This window comes from Rhinolophus hipposideros, assembly GCF_964194185.1.
Source record: "Rhinolophus hipposideros genome assembly, chromosome: 1".
Lineage (NCBI taxonomy): Eukaryota > Metazoa > Chordata > Mammalia > Chiroptera > Rhinolophidae > Rhinolophus > Rhinolophus hipposideros.
The window spans coordinates 109055927-109073636 of NC_138047.1; the positions used below are offsets into that span (position 1 = coordinate 109055927).

The 17710-nt window shown below is 60.5% G+C and overlaps 1 protein-coding gene across 1 annotated transcript; it reads left to right on the forward strand.

Moving 5' to 3' along the window:
- Positions 1-603: 603 nt before the first annotated feature.
- LRPAP1 (LDL receptor related protein associated protein 1) lies at positions 604-10970 on the forward strand. Its single transcript, XM_081062417.1, has 8 exons — positions 604-854; positions 4234-4378; positions 5834-5958; positions 6784-6904; positions 7357-7515; positions 8016-8098; positions 9142-9318; positions 10579-10970. The coding sequence occupies exons 1-8, from the start codon at positions 666-668 to the stop codon at positions 10639-10641; spliced, it is 1062 nt and encodes a 353-aa protein (XP_080918543.1). The 5' UTR covers positions 604-665; the 3' UTR covers positions 10642-10970.
- Positions 10971-17710: the final 6740 nt, after the last annotated feature.

Genomic DNA, 17710 nt, shown 5'->3' on the forward strand with positions numbered 1-17710 from the left:
GGCAAGGGCTGATGGAGGGCGACGACGGCGTCCGTTCGGGCGCGGGCTCCGCGGGTCGGGGGACGCACGGAGGAGGCCCGGGAGACCGGGGCCTTCCTGCGCCTCAGCTTTCCCTCCTCTGTCAGGTGAGGGGGTCGGGTAGGCGGTTACTAAGGCTCCCGACCGCAGTGACATTGGTGCCTGCGTACCAAGCGGGGGCCACCTTCCCCAAGACCAGAATGACCAGGAAGAGTCCCCAGCAATGCAGATGACTCCGGAACCGTCTCGGGAACAGCCAGACACGTCCCGATTTCCGATTTACTCTTTCTAGGGAGTAGAAAAGAAAGGGGCCTCGCGTCATTCGGCTTCCGAGTCCTGTCTCAACCAAGCCCCTGGCAAGCCTGCCAACTCCGAGAACCCCTAGCTCAGGGGGCGCCCGGCGTCACGAGATCGCGGCGCGGTTGCCTGGGAAACGCCCACGGGCCTCCGCAGGGCTTCCCGGGCCTTGTAGTCCGCCGCCGGCCTAGCCTGGGCCGGACGCGCGGGAGAAACTACAACTCCCAGGAGGAGGCGGGGCGGGGCGGGGCCAGGGGCGGGGCCAGGGGCGGGGCCAGGGGCGGGGCCAGGGGCGGGGCCTGACAGGACCACTGCGGCCGGCGCGCGGGCTCCGCTGCCGGAGGAGGAAGATGGCGCCACGGAGGGTCGGGTCCGGGCGGCGCGGCCGGGCGCCGCCTCTGCTGCTGCTGCTGCTGCTGGCGCTGCTCGGGCCCTGGCCGGCGGAGGGGCACGGCGGCAAGTATTCCCGGGAGAAGAACGAGCCCGCGGCGGAGTTCCGCATGGAGAAGCTGAACCAGCTGTGGGAGAAGGCCCAGCGGGTGAGCGCAGGCCGGGCTCGCCGGTCCTCGGGGCTCCAGCTCGGCGTCGCCGCCCCGAGCCCGCAGAACGGCTTGTGTCGGCCGCGTCCTCCCGCCCCGGCCCCGGCCCCCGGCCTCCGAGCCCTGACTGCTGCGAGGTCGTCAGTCCCCGATGGAGGTGTCGCGAGCGCGTCCGCCCGTCGGTGGCGCCGGGGACTCTTCGGGGTGTAGCAGGACGACGGGGCCGCCCTGGGAGCTTCGGGGCTGGGGCGCCTCCGTGGGCGGCGGGCAGGTGCCCGTGGCGTTTGTCTGCGTGGTGTCCCCGTCTCGGCGTCAGCGTCTGGGTCCGGGCAGCAGCCCCACGGGGAGCCCCTGCGGCCACTCGGGACCTGCTGCTGCGATGCGAGCTCCTCGCCTGTCCGGGCTCTGGCGCCTCCCCCGGGGTTGAAGCGCTCGCGCTCCTGCGGGGGGTGGGGGGCCGGGCGGGAGGGACGTGTGTCTGGACGCCCCTGTCCCTGTGTGTTTCCCTTCCCTCGCGGCGCCGCAGGCCCCTGCGCCAGGGCAGACTCCGGGAGGGCGGGCCGGGAGCCACCTTCCCCGGTCCCAGGACGTGGGCGGGGCCGTGTTCCGTCCGCGCAGCCCCTCGGCCGAGCTGCCGGTAGGACGGCGGACCACGAGGGCGCCGGAGGACATCCCCGTGGGGGGCTTGCTGCCTGGCCTCCAGCTGTCTGTCCTCTGCACAGCCGGCTCGGGAGGGACCGCAGCTGGGGCTGGCGGCAGAGGCTGGGTGGACACCAGTTCCCACTTTTCTTCGACCAGTTTATTGAGATTTGATTGACATACAAACACTGTACATATTTAGTGTACACATCTGGATGAGTCAGAACTCAGTCTGGGACAAGTTCTGCTTTGCATTGGGCTCCTCTATTAACTTTTCACGTGAGGCATTAACATGTAACTGTAATTTGAAGAGATAGTCAAAGAATCCAGAGAATGGCTGCCAGGTGTTCCCACGGGACCTGGAGCAGGGCTCTGAGGGGTGGGAGCTGGTGGTCCCTCCTCCAGCGGCGGAACACGGTCCTGCTGGGGACCAGCTCCAGGACAGACTCGGGCTCAGGCTGCCGGGGCGTTCCTTAGCCACCCTCCACCAGGACCTGCCCGAGAATGTGGGTCCGTAGGGGCGATAACTGGTCTGAGATCAGGTAGGTTAGGGAAACTGGGCTCAAAGAAGCTGATAGGTTCCTCAGAGCTCTCAATATGCTGCTGTCACAAAGTGGTGTGGCAGCAGCCTTCCCCATGTAACTGACCCAGAACCTATTTCCATGGACCCTGGTCTGACTGTCCCTGGCACATTCTGGGTCACACACCTCTTGGAAAACCTGCTTTATAAAGAAGAGCCTGACTCCACAAAGAATGCCCCAGCACGTAGCCAGGAGCTGGTCAGAACCAAGAGCTGGGGTGCATCTGGAAATGGCTTTCTGACCAGCTGTCTGCCATGGCGACACGTGGGCATGCCATTAAACTTTAAGAATCCCAGGGTAGGATTTTTTTCTTGTGGGTTTTTTGTTGTTGTTTTTGACATTTAGAATGCTTTGATCTTTCCAGTTGACACCATTTATATCAGTAGCTGCAATGTTGTACCTTGAAGCGTGTCACACAAGTAGTCAGTAATGACTTTTTGTAAGGGTAGGAGTAAGAGCAGAGCTGGAGATTTAAGAGTGTCAGGTTTCACACTTCTGTGAAAAACTCAAAAATCAAAATGATTTTCTCTCTGCTCCAGAGTGTACCACAAACTCGAAGGTAGTTTTAGATTTAAGCCCGGGCGTCATCATCTGCTGGGTGGGGAGCTTGTGAACAGGAAAACCCTGCTCCTTCCAAGTGCTCTTACCCTGCAGTTCTGGTGTCACCTGACACACACATTTGCTCTTGTACCAGCACTGTGGACCTGCAGAAAGCACCCCTCATCCTCCCCTCACCCCCAGGACCAGGTGACCTGCATGGGGAGCAGCCCCTGGTCCGCTCGAAGCAGATAAGGGGGCTGGGTTATTCCTGTTAAAGGGGATGGGGGTCCCTTTGAGAAGCGTCTGGGGTTTGTTTAGAGCTCATGATACATTTAAGAAGCAGACACTGAGCCCAAGAGTCAGATGAAGGGTCAATGAGATGAAAACAGGAAATCGGAAATTGCACTGATTTGTCTGTAAAAGACCTTTAGGACTCTGTGTTCTTCATTTGCACTTTGCCCAGGACCACAAGCTGAAGTCTCCTTCCTGTTGCCCTCTGGCCCAGGGTTGCACTCCTGGGCAGGGTCCTCTGTGCCACCTGCCCTGCAGCTTCCTCCCCTGCAGCGTCTGGGTCCTCACCCGTGGACTCTTCAGTTCTGCATTTTCTACCTGGCTGGACCTTTAACTCTTTCTTCAAAGGTTCTAGCCCAGCTGTGCTCGCAGGCACACGCACACAACCAGCCTGAGCATGGCCCTGGGAATAGGCCCTTCCCATGGGAGGGCTGGGCTGCCTGCGGTGGCACCGGGCACGAGAGGGAGCCCCACACCCCTGACCTGGGCCTGTCATCGAGGGATCATTAGTGAGTTCCTGGGGGTGGGTTGTCTGTCAGGCATGTGAACAAACTGATTTTTAAAGCCATCCCTTCAATATGGCCAGAACCTTCCCGTGCCATTTCAACCAGCAGTGGTGGTGCTGGCCCACAGCTTGGCAGGGGGCCTCTTGGGCCGAACGGGGGAGCGGGACCTGGCAGGAACTAGACGTCCCGCACAGAGCCCCTCAGTCAGAAACCAGCCCAGCACCCTGCTCACAGGGGAGAGATGGCAGGGCAGAGCTTCCCGGCCAGTGTCCTGGGGAACTTTTTAAAAAAATTGGGAAGTTTTCGATAAATTCAGTCTTCTGTCCTTTCTAATAGTCACAGCTTATTTTTATGTAGTTACGTGATCCAAGGACAAGGTACTGGCCTCTTCTCCCAGCCCTGCATTCTTGCCCTGCACCCTCCTTCCCCATTTACCCAGATGCCCCACGAATATCCCCAGGGTCCAGCGTGGGAAGGTGGGGTGTCCTCTCACTAGAGCTGACCTGTGCGGTCGGCTTTCCCTGCTGGGCCCTAAAGCTCAGGTTGCTGATAGTGGGCGGCTAAGGACCTGGGATTTCTAGATCATTCCATGCTGTGGATGTTTCAGGAGAGGCCAGTGTCTTCATGTGCAGGGCCAATGTACCCCTGAAGCTCCCCTACGTGAATGTGTGCAGGATTCTGAGTGTCCAGGACCCTGACTCCATCTCCTGCTCGTCTCCTTGTGTCTCGCAGTCGCCCTTTCTCCAGGGTCGGTTTCGCTGAGCTGTAGCGTTGGTTCAGCATGCAGCCGGTTGTCACATGTCCTTTGTTCTCGTCCTGCAGCTTCAGCTTTCTCCTGTGGAACTATCTGAGCTCCATGCTGATCTGAAGATCCAAGAAAGGGATGAATTCAGCTGGAAGAAATTGAAGGCCGAAGGCTTGGATGAAGACGGAGAGAAAGAAGCAAAACTTATACGGAATCTCAATGGTATCTTCCTTTTTTATTTTTTACTGTGAGAGGGGGTGTCATCCAGGCTCTGGGGCCCCGGCTTCTTATTCTGGCTCGGGTCGTGGGCAGGACAAGGTTACAGGCTGGGCAGGGAGCCATCTGGGCAGCAGCCTTTTTTCTAAATAGTTTTTTCAGGTATAAATTACACGTGCTGAAGTACAGATCTCGGTGACACGGTTTGATGAGTTGGCAGGTGTATGTGCCTGCGTGACCCACCCCTGGCCAGGCTCTCCGTGGCTCTGTAGCGAGGCCTTCTGCAGTTCAGGGAGAGAACCCAGACTGCTGTTTAATGTCTAGGAAACCCACGAGCTCACAGACAAACACTGGCATACACTTTTCACGGCACATCCTCGAGACCTCCAGTGGTGTAAGCTTGCAGGTGGGTGAGTTCTGAGGCACAGGCAAGGTAGACTGAGCCGGGGAAGTGAAGCCTGAACGAGCTGAGCAGCTGGCACAGCCGAGGGCCTGGGCCCAGATGCCCCCATGCATGCCTAGTGCGTGTCCAGAGGGCTCAGCTCGGGTGGTTGCTGGCTTGGATGCTGAGGAGCCAGGGGTGGAGGACAGGGTAGGGAAGCCCTGCACCCAGTTTCTAAGGAAGGCGGGCGTGGGGGCCTGGGAGAGGCCTGGAGGAGCCCATGGAGCAGATTCTGCAGCCCAGGAGGACCTCCGTCCCTTCAGAGCAGAGCACCGGGCAAGGCCACTTCCAGCTCAGGAGGTAGATGAGTGGGAGGCAGTGCTGGGCGGGCAAGGGCATGGGAATGGGCCCCGGACCCGGGGTAGACCCAGCAGAGGGCTTGTCCCAAAGAGCCATAGCACGCTGGAAGTGGAGTCTGGCCCCACCTGAAGACCTGCTTCCCGGGGCTGTGCCTGGCACCCGCCCCATGTCATGTCAGTGCCAACGGGGTGCTAAGGGCCCCCCCACAGGCCCCTCCTGGCACGGAGGGCTCAGGGTGACCGGGCAGTAGCAGTCTGGCAGCTGATCTCCGCTCTAGGCTGCTGTGAACTTTTTGTTGGAAGGTGCTGATATTGGTGTTTCTCCTTTCAAAAGTCTATTCCTCCAAATAGAAACATGACTGGGTGTAGAAAAGCTTCCCAAGACACACCCCTGCGCCCTAAACTGTCATCTCTTCCCACACTCGCCAGAAACGGGCTGCAAATTTTGGTTTTGAAAATCTGTGAAACTGTCCCATAAAAACGACCTCCCTGCTAAACACTTCTGTCCCAGATGAAGTTGCTGGTGGTGGGAGCCCCGAAGCAGCCATTGTATTGGGGGGCGTCCCCTAAGCCACTGGACGTGTTAGCAAGAGTGGGAGGCGGGTCCCCAGGTTTATTCATGTTCTTGTTCTGCTTGGTCCCGACTCGTCACCACAAACCCAGGGGGCCTGCCCCTTGCACCCAGGACCCGCCTTGACTGCCACCCGGCTTCTCTCCTAGTCATTCTGGCCAAGTATGGTCTGGACGGGAGGAAGGACGCCCGGGCGGTCAGCAGCAACTCCCTCGGCGACGGCACGGAGCAGGATGGCCTGGAAGACCCCAGGCTGGAGAAGCTGTGGCACAAGGTACGCTCGGGGCTTCCCGCGCACCTGAAACATGTGCCCACGCGTCGAGAGTTGGGGGCGGCTGGTAACCTGCGCACGGTTACCTCTGCTCTGCGTGGTGGGGTCTCCGTGGACCCCTCTGTTGCCTCTGGCCGTTCCTCCTTCCTGTTGCTCCTCCCGCTCTCCTGCTAGGAGCCCTCGTGCCCACCGGGTACAGGACTCTGGTGCTAGGCGGTGGAGTTTCCGATGCCGAGAACGTGCTTAGAACGAACGTGCGGCCAAGTGCACACGCTGGTGCTGTGCCCGGGGCTGTGCTGACGCTGTGTTGTTTAGTGGGTTTGATCCTGCAGGCAGGTTCTGTGGTTTGAGAGGTGCTCACACCTGGTGGGCAGGTGCCGGGCCGACTCGGCCCTTCCCTGGGGGGCAGGGGGTGCAAAGCGCAAATAGGAGCCTGTGCGGCCAGCCTACAGGGCCAGGCGGTGGTTTGGGCGGCCGCAGCAAGGCGCTCACTTCCCTCCCCTCTGTCCCAGCGCCTGTCGGACGTTTTGTGTGCCACATGGAGTGGGTCCCGGAATGGGAATTCTCACACCAGCCCAGTGGGCCTTGGTCACGAGGGTGGAGCTGGCAGGGGGCAAAAGAGAAGCATGGCCCGCTGTGTGGGGGGCTCTCTGTGGCCTCCAGGCTAAGCCTGGGACCTGAGGCTTACACGGCTCCCTACAGCCCCAAGGGTTGGGGTGGTCAGGTGGGAAGACATGGTGATTGGCCCATGGGGTGGGGTGGGGGCACCAGGGTGTGGACAGGTGGGCAGGCCCACGGCACATATGCACTCGGTCATTTTCTCCCCAGGCAAAGACTTCTGGGAAGTTCTCCAGGGAAGAGCTGGACAAGCTGTGGCGGGAGTTTCAGCACCACAAAGAGAAAGTTCGCGAGTATAACGTCCTGCTGGAGACCCTGAGCAGAACTGAAGGTGCTTCTGGCCTTATGCCCTCCCTGTGGTTGTGGGCGGCTCCAGAATGTTCCCGAATGGAGCTGTGGGGGAGGGGAGCTCATGCCTTGTTCTCAAGCCCCACGCAGCTCTCTGAGGGGGACTCTGTTTGGAAACCCATTGGGGTGCCTTTGACAGGTGCCGGGACGTGTTAGTCAGATGAAACACTGCTTTAGTAACTCAGGTCACCTCTTTCGTCACCACGGGCCACCTCCCACAGATGTGTAGTTTTGACTGGTGTGATCTCTGATGGCACCGTTGTTTGGACTGGGGACCCCCCCAAATCCGTGCTGCCCCACCCTCAAAGTCATCACACTGGGGGCTGCCGCGGGTTCCTGCGTCTGCACCTTTGCAGGGGCCAGCTCGGGTCCTGGTGTTCCCCACACCCTCGGAGCACAGGTCCTTTCTCGTCAGCACTCTGCTTGTCCCCACAGAGATTCAGGAGAACGCCATCAGCCCCGAGGACGTGAGCCGTATGCAGGCGGAGGTGCTGGGGACCAGGCATGTGGAGCTGCAGGACCGGCTACGGGGCATCAGTCAGGGCTTCGACCGCCTGCGGAAAGTCAGCCACCAGGGTTATGGCGGGGACGCCGGTGAGTGCGGGGCCCATGGCGGGCGCAGGCAGCGTCCATTTCCCCACTCTGAGCAGGCGCGCGGGGCGGCCTCTGCTTTTCTGCAAAGCTACGAGCAGCTTGATTTTCAGTGTCACACCATCCCTTTCCCATCCGTCAGTCTTCCCTTGGCCCTCGTATCGGTCGGGACAGCTGGTTACGTAACAGCTCCACACATGGCCCATTTATGCCGGCGCTCCTCACTGGTGCTCCAGTTCCACTCCTCGCGCCAAGCCCTGGCTGCAGGGCCCTGGGCAGTGTCCAGAGGTCAGCCACGTTCCAGTGGGTCCTGGATGCATGTGGGAACAATGCCCAGCTTGCTCCCAGAGGACGCTGAACACACCCTGCATGCGCACGCATGCTCACATGCACCCACGTACCACATCTGCTCGGTCGCAGTGCACTCGCGGCCAGGGGGGACGCGTGGGCCCAGACGTCACGGGAGGCCACGTGTGTCTCAGAGATTGCCTTGCTCTCTGCAGAGTTCGAGGAGCCCCGGGTGATTGACCTGTGGGACCTGGCCAGGTCAGCCAACTTCACTGAGAAGGAGCTGGAGTCGTTTCGGGTAAGGAAGGCAGGAGGCCCTGCTGTCTCTGAACTTGGCACGGTCTATCCGGTGGAACTGGCCTCCGTGAGGAGGGCTGTGTGGAAGCGAGTGGGTTGAGAGCAGAGGGCCTGTAGGGAAGGGTCTTGGGCAGGAAGCTGCCTTACTCAGATGGGAGCCCAGTGAGGGGGAGCCTGCTTGGGGGTCGTTGACAGGGAGGACGGAAAGGGGAACTGCCCTGTGTGGCGGGGGGAGCAGGGAGGCCTCAGGAATAGCCATCAGGACACGTGACGGCAGGAGATGGGCAGGGAGGTCAGAGCAGGTGCAGCAAAGGTCTGTGTTGAGCATCTGCCCTGCGGAGGTTAGACCAGTTCAGAGGGACATGTGTTGTGAGCTTTCGCTGTCCCCATGCAGGGCACGCAGCCCAGAGGAAATGACAGCCACTCCAGTACTCTGGTGTGATTGGCCAGTGGGACGCCTGAGCCGGGAGCACATTGGGTGGGCAGGAAGGGCTGGGTCCTGGAGCCTCCCGAAGGTGGAGGGCAAGGGTCAAGGCTGGGGGCTGCTCCAGATGGGACAGAAGGCCGTGGGGACAGAGGACTGCAGGGTGGCCGTGTTTAAAGCCTGAGCCCCAAGTGTCAGGCTAGATGTGGGGTCAGGGCTGGAGAGAACCATTGCCTGGCAGGCCCTTTACACTGAGAGTCCTCAGGAGTCGGGGTAGGTACAGAGGGCACAAGTGCCATCAGCTTCTAGCGGGGCGTCCCCTTACTAGGGGCGTGCTGTTCACCCATTTCTAAATGTGCTGCTTCATAATGGGGTGGCAGAGGGGACGTCGGAGCCCTCGGCCCCCACTCAGCCCTTGGAGCTGTCCTGGGTGGCGCACACGGTGAGGGGCTCAGTAGGGAGCTAACTGCTGTCCCTGCTGAGCCCTGTCACCCCGTAGGACCCAGTCCCTGCGCATGGCCTACCCTTGGTATTCTGGGGCATTTGTCAAGTCTGAGCAGGGACCCAGCTGGCATTAGAGCATGTTGGGGGGAAATTCAATTGCTTAAACATTATTCTAGGAGGAGCTGAAGCACTTTGAAGTCAAAATTGAAAAGCATAACCACTACCAGAAGCAGCTAGAAATTTCTCATCAAAAACTGAAACACGTGGAGAGATTTGGTGACGAGGAGCACGTCAGCAGGAACAAAGAGCGCTACGCCATGCTGGAGGAGAAGACCAAGGAGCTGGGCTACAAGGTGGGTGTGTGGCCCCACCGGGGCCTGCGCAGGAAGGGGGCCAGTGACAGGTACTGATTCCAGTCTACTGGAAGGGGCGTCTGTCCCGTGGCCCTGAGCCTGCCCAGCTTCCCCTTTCTGAGCCTCAGTTTCCTCCTCTACGGGGGCGGGGGGGGGGGTGATCGGCCACACCTCGTAGAACTCGGTGGAAGAACCCGCCAAGCAGCCTCACGGCCTTGCTTCCAGGGGTCCTGCCCAGCCCTGAAGTGGGACTGGGGCTTCCTAGCTCCTCCCACCCACCCCCTGGGCTGGTTTGGGGCTGGGACCTGTGTATTGCCACTTGCATTGAACCAGGTGACCTGGCGAGGGCTGTGGGCACAGCGGGTGGGGCTGGAGCCGGATCTCTTCAGACACACAGCTGGCCTCTTGGTCCCTAAGGAAATGGGGACCATCTCAAGACAACAGCTGGTGGCCCGAGTGGCCCTAGGCTAGCCAGTGCTTCTGCTCTGTATGGGCCAAGCTGTCCTCCACAGGGCACTGGTTAGGTCAGCCACAGTCTGGACCCTGTCCAGGCATTACAACATAAAGGGCCCTTTATCCAGAGAGCCTCTGGTTTAGATTACCAGAAAGGAAGGAGCAGGGCGGTGGGAAGCCAGGAGCAGGTGGGGCTCGAGCACAGCCGTCCTCACAAGGCGCTGGGGGGCAGGACAGTTGTGCCTTTGAAACTGCAGGCCTGCGTTACCGCTGCAAACCAACAGAAGGGGAGGAGCCAAGGGCCGGACCTGGGGAGTGGGTTGTAAACTTGGCATCCTAACGCCGCGATTTGCACACCAATGCACCTGTGACAGGTGTGGGTGGTGGAGGGAGCGTCACCTGATTGGAGAAGGATGCTGTGTGGGTTAGGGCCCTGGGCAAGGGAGGCCTGGGGCGGGGGTGCCCATGGACCAGAGGGGAGCCCGAGAGTGGGCGCCTCCCCGGCCGGCAGTGTCCTGGGGGAATTAAGCAAAGCTGTAGAAAGCTTGAGCAGGCTGTGGGACCCCGACAGTCTGCCACGTGCTGATGGGCGGAAGGAAGCCTGAAAGTGACCTGGGCGGGTGGCGGAAACAGCGCCCTCCTTCTCAGCATGCTCTGCGTCTAGCTGCTTGTTTCTACTGCTCCCTGGTGGTTTCTAGCTGATGGCAGCTGCTTTGACGATTTAGAGATGACGGTTCTGGGGGTGACTGCACCCCACCCCCAACCCTGGGCAGGGCTTGTAAGTGGGCCTCCTTGTGCTGTCTGCAGGTCAAGAAGCACTTACAGGACCTGTCCAGCCGGGTCTCGAGAGCACGCCACAACGAGCTGTGAGGGGCGTTGCAGTGCAGTCCTGACGACGGGCCACGTGTTCTGGGGTGGCGTCTGTGAGCAGGACCTCGGGAGGGTGAGATGGGTCCTCAGCAGGGCGGGGTGGCCTCATGCCGGGGCGCCTGGCGGAGAGCATGTGAGATCGCGCCCCAGCTGGCCACACAAGCAGAGCTGGCGTCCCAGCGGCGGGAACGGGTCCCAGCTGCCCGTGGGGAGGGGGTCCTCTGTGCTCCGGCACTAGAGTCAGGCTCTTATAAAGCTGCCACTGGGAACACTGTACACCAGTCCTGCAGAGTAGCCGCAGTGTTTAATTCATCTGACCTGACTCGTCACTCAGCTCTCGCACTGTGTCTGTGTCTTTGCGCTCAGCCTGGGCTGGCCCGCGGTGACTTCAGTCCCAGTGTGGGAGTGGCTCTGGGTCTCTGCCAGCCTGAAGGACCCTGTGAGCACCCCAGACGCTACCCACCCCGTCCTTGTCCGTCTCTGTTGCATGACATGAAGGAAGGGCCGATGGGCTCTGCGGTCAGGCCGTGCTCGGTGGGCATTTCTCTGCCTAGCCCTGCAGGTCAGGGTCGGCAAGAGCTGTGCCTGCAGGCCTGTGGCCAGCGGAAGTACTGGCTGAGGGATGAGCTCCGGGAGGGCGGGTCTGACTTCACAGCGGGCGGTGTCAGGTAGCGGCTGGAGCACAGTTTCCCCAGTCGAACCTGGAAGAGGTTTGACCCCAGTCCCGCTGTGTGGGATTGGCCACGTCCAGGCCCCGCCAATGCTGGGATCCACCAAACACAGATGTCCATTGTTCTAAGAGATCAAGGCCAAGGGCAGCGTGCTCGGACTTTGTGTGCCGGGGTGCTGTGAGCAAGAGCAGGGAGGTGGCCCCCACGCAGGTGTCATGGAGCAGCTCTGTCCTCATGGTCACTGGGCAAGGGCTGGGCCTTCCTGGTGAGCCAGCACCACGCCCTGGGCCTCATGTCTGCCCCTGAACAGCCAGCTGTGTGTCCCTCGCGGCTGTCGGCAGGCTGCACAGGCAGGGCTTGGTGACTGTCCCGTGAGGCGCTGTGCCCGAAGAGCGCTCACTGCCAGGCTTCCGGGGGGCTGCCTGTAGGCGTCCAAGCTCCAGGCCACAGCCAGGTACTGAGTGGCCTGTGTGCAGGCGTGGGCCGGCCCCCAGGGGGTCTCGTCGAGGGAGGGGAACGCTGGGCCCAGGCCTGGAGGCGATCGGGAGGGAGCTGACAACCAGCGGGAGCTCCCGGCCCTCAGCTGTGGTTTGCCCTCTGCCCCTGGAGGGAACCGTTGAGGTGGAAGCCCCTGCGGCAGGGACCACATTGTCCCTAGCGCCTAAGTGATGGCGCTCAGGTGCCCAAAGCCTTCGCGTCCAGCTCTGTGGGGCATCCCAAGTGAGTGCTGGGGGGCCCAGCCCTGGGAGCAGCTGGCCGGGATGCGAGGCCCACGCCTCGCCAATAGCTGCCCCCTTGGCTTGTGTCCCCCCAAATCCTTGTGACCTCTGGGAAGCGAGGGCACCCCCATGAATGGAATTAGCGCCTTCTGTCCCCCTTCCGCTGTGTGAGGGGACAGTGAGAGGGGAGCGTGTGACTGCATCGGCTGCTCGTGTATCCCGTCCCGGCGCACCATGCCGTTGCTTCTTCACAAGCTCCTGCTTCCCAGTTCTGTGGAGTCACCGTTCCTTTCTGCCCTTGCGTTCCAGCGCCGTGCCTTACGTAGACTTGCTTCCCTTTGCGGATTGACTGGCTTTGGTGTCTTGGTCACAAATGCAGCGTGTGGATCTGTTTGTAGACTGTCCTGTCCAGTGACCCGTGAGTCCTTGTTCCACGGCTGCCTAGATTCCAGCGGCTTTAGGGTAGACCCTGGGCCGTAGTGTGCGTTTCCGTCTTCAAAGACGTGTAGGGTACTTTGCATTTCCACGTAACGTTTTAGAATCAGCTTCTGGAGTTTTACAGAAAAGTCTGCGAGAACGTGAGAGGGTCACCTTGAATACACGGGGCATGGGGAGAAGTGATGTCTTCACAATACTGCTCCTCCCAGCCACCTCCTTCACTCGTCTCCATTGTCTGGGCAAGGTGCCACTGTCGGCGCCTGGGCCCTGGCTGTCACATGTCTTACGCTGTTGTGAACGGTATGTTTTCATTTCACTTTTGAATTGTTGCATTTAATGATGTTGCGTCCTGTCCCCTCAGCTCACGTGTTAATTCTACCCCCTTGCTCGTGTCGTCTGCCGAGACGGCAGCCTGCGCCTCCCCCCAGTCGCTGTACCTTCCTCACTGTCTGCAGTGCTCATCCTTACCGTACCCACTGTCCGTGGAGTCCAGCTCACGCTTTCACAGCTGGATGTGATGTTGGCCGGGGGGCTTTTCTGGATGCTTCCATAGGTTAAGTGTTTCTTGTGCATCTGTTGAGATGATGGTGGTGAAGGTTCGCGTTTTGGCTAAGTTACACGATGACTCCCGGACTTCGATACTAAAGCATAAAATAACCTGGCAGTCCTGCGTCGGCCCCCTTGGGGAGTGATGGAGTGTCCCTTTTCAGTATGCCCGGATCAGGTGTGCTGCGGCTCGGTTAGGAGTTGTGCTTGTGTCCTTGTGGGGGACACTGGCCTGTACTGTTTTCGTGTCAGCAGTACATTGGTCTCCTCAAGAAAGCAAGGTGGGAAGTGTTCCCTTCTCCGTTTTCTGCCATCGTTTGTGCAGCATGGGCACTATTTCTAACTTCAGTGTGTGGCAGGATATATGGGCGAAGCTGTCTAGGCCTGGAATTTCCCTTGTGCTGAGGTTTCTGATTAAGGACTCAGTTTTTAAAAATAGGCTGTTTAGATTTCCTAATTCTTGTCTTTTTTAAAGATGTTTTTGAAAGAATTTCCTCTAAGTTGTCAAAATAATTGACAGAAAGTGATTGATACTGTCCCCTTATTTTCTAATGTCTGTCGAATCTATGGTGATATGCCCCTTTTTCTTTCCTAATGTTGGTAATTTGTGTTTTCTTTTTTAACCTGATCAGGCTAGCTAAGGGTTTGTCAATCTTACGGATATTTTCCCCCCCTGAACCCGCTTTTGGGTTCATTGATTTTTTCTCTGCTATTTGTGTTTTCTTGTTTCTTTGTTTGTTTAATTTTATTGGGGAACAGTGTGCTTCTCCAGGCCCATCAGCTCCATGTCACGTAGTTGTCCTTCTATCTAGTTGCAGGGGGCGCCGCCCACCATCCCATGTGGGAATTGAACCAGCAACCTTGTTGAGAGCTCACGCTCTAACCAAGCCAAACTGCCGGCCCCGTGTTTTGTTTTTTGTTGACTTCTGCTCTTACCTTTTACATTTCTCTCTTCTATTTAATTTACTGCCCTTGTTCTTGCTTCTTATGATGGAAGCTTTTTGGTTAAGAATATAGAAGAATGGACCTCTCTGGAGGAAGGGCAGGCATTTGTGTGGTCCCCACCCCCTATCTGTAGCCCCAGCACCTCCGAGCCTCCCTGGGCTGAGGGGGCCACCGTGCACCAGGGCAAAGCCCTGCCCTCGGCCGGAGTCCTCACTCCCAAGGCCCCTCCGCACTGCCGGTCCCGCGGTGGCACAGTGGGGCACGGACGCTTGGTCCCCTTCACAGCCTCCTGAGCACACGCTCCCTGACGGCCCTCACGTGGTGCCCGTGGCCCGGCCATCTGACCCCGAGAGCAGTGCTTTCTGCAGCCCCGCCGCACGGCCGTGCCTCTCCAGGTGGATGTTTCCCCCCGCGGGCAGAGGGCGAGGGGCAGACAACCCTGCAGACAGGACATGGCCCTCGTCCTGCCGGTGCCGGGGTCCAGGCCCCTGCCTGGATGTCACACAGCCCTGAACGGTGTTGGCATCGCAGCAGCTTTGCGGAGACCCCAGGCGCCAGCCACTCAAGGTCACCGATCAGGCCCAAGACCCCTAGGTGCCTGTCCAGGCTGCTCAGAGCCAATGCCTGCAGCCCCTCCCACCCAGAGGGGCCCTGCACCACGAGCCCTGGACAGGTGCGCTGGCCAAGCTTTGCCCCCCCACAGCTTAAAAGGGGAGTCCGGCTCCGCTGGGATCCTGTCCAGGGTGAGGAGCAGAGCCTTCTAGGCAGAGAACCTGCCCCCAGGACTCAGGGCTGAGCCTGCTCCTGCCCTGACACCAGCTGCCCCGCAGGCAAACATCAGCTTAGAAGATACGGCAGGGCAAGGCTGGTATTCTAGAACAACCCACCCAGGGGACTTCAGCTGAGGAGGAGAACACGTGGAGTGGCGGGCTCCCCCAGATTCACAGGGTGCTTGGTGGGCTGGGGGGAAGATGGATAGATAGGTTACAGATGACGGGTGAAGGACAGATGGGTGATGGTTGGACGGATGGATGATGGATGGTGCGTGGCTGTGGGAGGGAGGGAGGAGCCTGAGTGGGCTGTGGTTGGGTCCCCCAGCCAGGCAGAGCAGAGTGCCACCTCTGCGACCAGGAGGGCCTAGCCTGGGTCTGCCTGCTCATGCCCCAGGCCTAGGGAGGAATGGCAGGAATCCCACCACCAGCTCTGGAAGCTTCTCAGCGTTCAGACCTCAGTGGGCCAGTGGGACCACCCACCCCTCTGGCTTTGAGTCATGGAAATGTCATTCGACCCGCCCAGAGCCACAGGCATTGGGGGAAAACACGTGGAAACCCCCACCAAGACCCACCATGGAGGGGCCAGTCCCGGCCCTGAGCCCCTCGGCCATGTTAAGATGACCCAGCGGTGTCCAGGGGCCACCAGGCAAAGCCTCAGCCCACTGCACGTAACATAAGAGAGACAGCAGCTCATTCTTCAGGAAAATAATGTGCATTGTTAAAAATACAACAGTGAGGATTTTAAACTATTTACATGACTGTGATGGGTCCCAAGAAGCCATGCAGTCAGTAAACACGTGTGGGGGCCACGCTGGTGGCCTGCCAGGTCGGAAGGTGGCACCGTCCTGCGTCAGGGCTTGGCTGGGGGCTCCGAGCCCAAGGAGTGGCTTGGGTCGGCTGGAGGTCCTTGAGCCCAGGGCTGTGGGAAGCTCGGCCTGGGGAGGTCCTGGCCGTGTCATCAATTGGGCGGCACCACTTCTGGGGAGAGGAGGGTGGATTGCATCCCAGGGCCACCTGCAGCCAAGAGCTGTCTCCCACCTGGGGTACAGAAGGACTGGCTAAGGCCAAAGGAAGGGGCAGCGCTGGGCGCTGGGGACCAGTAAGGCACGGAGGGCTCAGAACTGGCCATGCCCACCCTGTGGCCAGGAGGCCGTGGAGCAGGAGCCCAGACCTCTGGGCTGCAGCGTAGGCCAGGAGGCCAACTTCCCTTGGACCCGCTGTGCAGCTGTGTGGCTGTCCAGTCGTGGGGGCCTCAGCGTGGGGTCCCCTTCCTCCTGGGCTCCAGCTCGGCCAGTCGCTCCTCACGGGCCTGTGCGTGCTGGGCCCCCGCCCTGTGGGCTGCTGCTGTGGCCGCGAGGTCAATCTGTGCGTAGTGGGACACGCCCGCCCCTGAAAGCAGCCCCAGGTGAGCCAGCCTGAGGGAGCCCACAGAGCCCACCCCTCCCAGCAAAGGCCTGGACAGGGTGTGGGGACTGGGGGCTCCACCCAGCAGGACACCGCTCAGGCTGAGAGGAGGAGCCCCCCCAATCCACTTGGACGCACCTCGGACCTCCGCCCTGGTCTCCTGGAGCTCCAGCCCCAGGTAGTGCAGCTGCTTCCTGGAGGAGGGGCTGGCAGGGATGTTCACATAGCCGGGCGCCTCGGGCCCCGGGGCTCCTGCAAGGACCGGCCGAGCTGACCCCAAAACCGCAGCAAAGCTTCCCTCCCACCCGATTCCTCGCATCTCCACCCGCCACCTGTCCAGGGCCTGGGGCTCCTCCATTTTCCTGGGCCAGCTGCCCATCGTAAGTCCCCACCCACATGCCTCCCTGACCCAGGCACCCGCCTCTCCCTTCACACTGAGCTTCTGGAAAGGGTGTGCCCACCCCTCCTACCCAACGCACACCTGCTTCTCTGCGCTGACCACTGCTGAGCTGTCCCCCATGCCACCGAAGCCCGATGACCACAATCTTCTCTCTTCAGCACCCCTGCCGCCCTCCCTTGACCCTCACCACCCCACAGCCCCTCCTAGCCACTTCCTCCTTGGGTCCCCAATGCCATGCCCCTCCCACGCAGGACACCTGCAGCCTGTCCACGCCCCAGCCGTCCCCCTCAGCTGTCCTCCTGGGTCACCCTGCCTACTCCAGGCTTCAGGGACCCTCGGGTGGCGGGTTGTCACGGGATCCCCGGGCCCTTGAGCACAGCCCATGGGGTGGGGACTTGTCACCATCTCGGAGTGGGGTTCTTCATCCCTCTACCAGCTAGGCCTAGGAGCCCAGACCAACTGCCTCTCAGGAGTGGGGGCTGGGATCTGGTGGCGAAGGACTCAGGAAGGGGGACTCAGGTGAGGGGGGATCAGGTGAGGGTTGAAGCCCCACAGGACCTGCCTCGGAGCCACCTGCACGCTGCTCCGAGGGGGCTGAGCCCAGGTGGGTGGGGGGTCCAGCAGGCAGACGCTTGCTCACAGCCCTGTCCCGACACCGGGCACCTTCGCAGGTCCACAGGTGCCTTTTGGCACAGCCCACTGCTTGGTCGTTCCCAGTGTGGGGACCAAGGCCTGAGCATCCCCGAGTGCCGCCAGCTGCCTTGGCAGAGCTGGGCAGACCAGGTCCATGTGGGTCCACCCATTGGATTCCATAAACCAAAGCAGGTCACATGGTTCTCCCCACCCCACCCAGCCTGGGGGCCTCCGGGAGACCCCACCCTGGAGCACAGGACCCTCTCCAGATGCCATGTCCACTTGATTGAAATTCAACACGTTAACACTGATGCTTGGGGGCCTCCAAGACCTGTGACCCAGTGAAAACAACTGTCCCTGCACATTCCTTGCACTGATCCCAGCAGGGATACCTTGGAGGGTTCATGTGCACAGATCCAAGGGGCATGGAGCCCCCGGGAGCAGCTCCAGACCCTCACGGAGCCAGACCTCCACAAGACTCGGAGCCAGCAGGGGTCACGCCTGCGCTCACCTGCCTGGGGCCCTCCTGCGGAGAGAGGG